The sequence below is a fragment of the Myotis davidii genome, unplaced genomic scaffold, assembly GCF_000327345.1.
Source record: "Myotis davidii unplaced genomic scaffold, ASM32734v1 scaffold392, whole genome shotgun sequence".
NCBI lineage: Eukaryota > Metazoa > Chordata > Mammalia > Chiroptera > Vespertilionidae > Myotis > Myotis davidii.
The window spans coordinates 3,790,868-3,793,556 of record NW_006284244.1 but is presented as its reverse complement, the minus strand read 5'-3'; the positions used below and the strand labels follow the sequence as shown (position 1 = coordinate 3,793,556).

Here is a 2,689-nt window from a genome sequence, read left to right as displayed (position 1 = left end):
TGGCTATGTTGTGACATAAAGAACCTGGGAGATAACGCATCTGCTTTCTAACAGGTGTTCACCATCACTTCTCCAATTCCTTCTTCTGGCTTTCATATAAAAGGCAGGTAGATAAAAACAACCATTGCTTCTTCCCTAAAATTCACATTTTAGCCAGTTCTACTATAATGTGACATTACATTTCTAAAAGTCACTGCACTATGCAAAATCATGCAATAGAAATCTCAGAGCTAATGGGGAAATTGGGGCTAGGGTACAACACAAAAACTTCATCAACATATTAGAAAAAAAAGATAGAAACTTGCTAAAAATGATAGTACAGTTTTGCACTGGGCATGTGGTTAAGAAATTCATAAATGCTACCATAAATGTGCTCAACTTGAAAAAGACCTGAAGTTTGCTTATGGAAGTGGACATCAGAAGTGTTACAGCTTGTAAGTTAGTGTGAAGTGGGTGGATGGAATGTTCTAACACTAGATGAGGATGGTTGTGGTGCTGGGGGAGCTGGTGGTTGTTTTTATCTACCTGCCTTTTATATTAAAGCCAGAAGAAGGAATTGAAGTGATGGTGAACACCTATTAGAAAGCAGATGCATTATCTCCCAGGTTCTTTATGTCACAACTTAGACCATAAAATTAAAAATCTTTCCCCTCCACCAATAGAAATCTCAGAGCTAATGGGGAAATTGGGACTAGAGTACAACACAAAAACTTCATCAACATATTATAAAAAAAAAGATAGAAACCTGATAAAAATGATAGTACAGTTTTGCACTGGGTGTCTAAGTTGTGACATAAAGAACCTGGGAGATAACGCATCTGCTTTCTAACAGGTGTTCACCATCACTTCTCCAATTCCTTCTTCTGGCTTTCATATAAAAGGCAGGTAGATAAAAACAACCATTGCTTCTTCCCTAAAATTCACATTTTAGCCAGTTCTACTATAATGTGACATTACATTTCTAAAAGTCACTGCACTATGCAAAATCATGCAATAGAAATCTCAGAGCTAATGGGGAAATTGGGGCTAGGGTACAACACAAAAACTTCATCAACATATTAGAAAAAAAAGATAGAAACTTGCTAAAAATGATAGTACAGTTTTGCACTGGGCATGTGGTTAAGAAATTCATAAATGCTACCATAAATGTGGCTCAACTTGAAAAAGACCTGAAGTTTGTTTATGGAAGTAGACATCGGAAGTGTTACAGCTTGTAAGTTAGTGTGAAGTGGGTGGATGGAATGTTCTAACACTAGATGAGGATGGTTGTGGTGCTGGGGGAGCTGGTGGTTGTTTTTATCTACCTGCCTTTTATATTAAAGCCAGAAGAAGGAATTGAAGTGATGGTGAACACCTATTAGAAAGCAGATGCATTATCTCCCAGGTTCTTTATGTCACAACTTAGACCATAAAATTAAAAATCTTTCCCCTCCACAGCCGTTCTTTTCCTTTGGAGTTAAGATAGGATGTGAGCGCATTACTATGCATCTTTATCCATCTAGATGCAGTGTTCTGTGTTCGCTGTGTTTTGTCAGAGTCAAAATTGCACATAAGCAAACACAAAATTCATGTTATGCTCAAATTGTTCTCTATTCTCTCAATTGCTTTGGAAATTTGTGTTTTCAAAACCCGTGTTATTCGTAGAATGGACTTTCTTCTTTTGTAAACATAACAGATATGGCTAAAAAGCTTTCCTGACAGTATCCTAGCTTTACCATGAAACACAACCTTAAGGTTATCTTATACTAACTCTCAGATAACTGGCTTGGAATTATTAAATGATTTAGTTTAAGCTTTATTCATTTGGTGCCAGCATAAACAAAATTTATTTTTGTAGCCATCATTTTTTTAAAAGACCCAAATAGAGAAAACTTTGTATTTAAAAATAATTTAAGGTTAACAATGAAGGAAAAAGAGTTACCATCACCAGTATCATATTTTTTAAGTGGTACATAGTTTGAGCCAAACAAAAGGATGGCTACAGAAGAGGAGATGAAACCAAGGGTTAGGTCTGTTCCATTGTTGCTCATGGCTATAGTTCTGCCTGAGAGTGAGCTGGTTCACTTTAGACTTGATGCAATTTTCAAGAGCTTCTGAAATAGAAGATATAAAAATTAAACAATGAGGAAGTTGTGAATATGTGAACAAATTTTGATCAATAGATGCTATTCATCGAGTTTTTTAAAAGTATGCGCAGGGTCCTTCTTCCAGATAATAGAGTTAGGATATTATGAAATTAGATATTATGTTCATACTCCATGGTCATTTATTCATTTTTTGAAATAAAAAAACTTTTTGATCTCTAATCTACAATCAAAAATAGCAACTGTCTTCAGAGCTTGAAAGCTTCACTTCTTCTAATATTTAGGTACAGTTTTATTATATTATTAAAAATTCTTCTGTGTAGGTAGATGGGTATAATAAACAAATTGTAGACTAGGACTCTGTTTACTTCAACTGGTTGTTGTGATAAGCAAACGAGAGAGCATGTCTGAAGACTTTCAGAACTACTAGTGCCTTAACAAGCAAAAGCCTGTTATATTTCCTACACAGCTTCTAGGCACGCGTAGGTTGAATCACTATTACATACTCAGGATCTGCTATAGATAAATGCACTTTTCTTCATCAGTAGTACCCCCAGTGTCTAGTAATTTAAATAGTTCATAAACCTTTATATCTTATGGCTTAG

The 2,689-nt window shown here is 35.2% G+C and overlaps 1 protein-coding gene across 1 annotated transcript in view; it reads right to left on the bottom strand.

The window, feature by feature from the left end:
• The window catches only part of TMEM144 (transmembrane protein 144), a 30,481-nt gene extending 28,396 nt beyond the window's left edge, over positions 1–2,085 (bottom strand). The window contains 1 exon segment of the mRNA XM_015568562.1: positions 1,922–2,085. Coding sequence (XP_015424048.1) covers positions 1,922–2,030 — 109 coding nt within the window. The 5' untranslated portion in view covers positions 2,031–2,085.
• Positions 2,086–2,689: the final 604 nt, after the last annotated feature.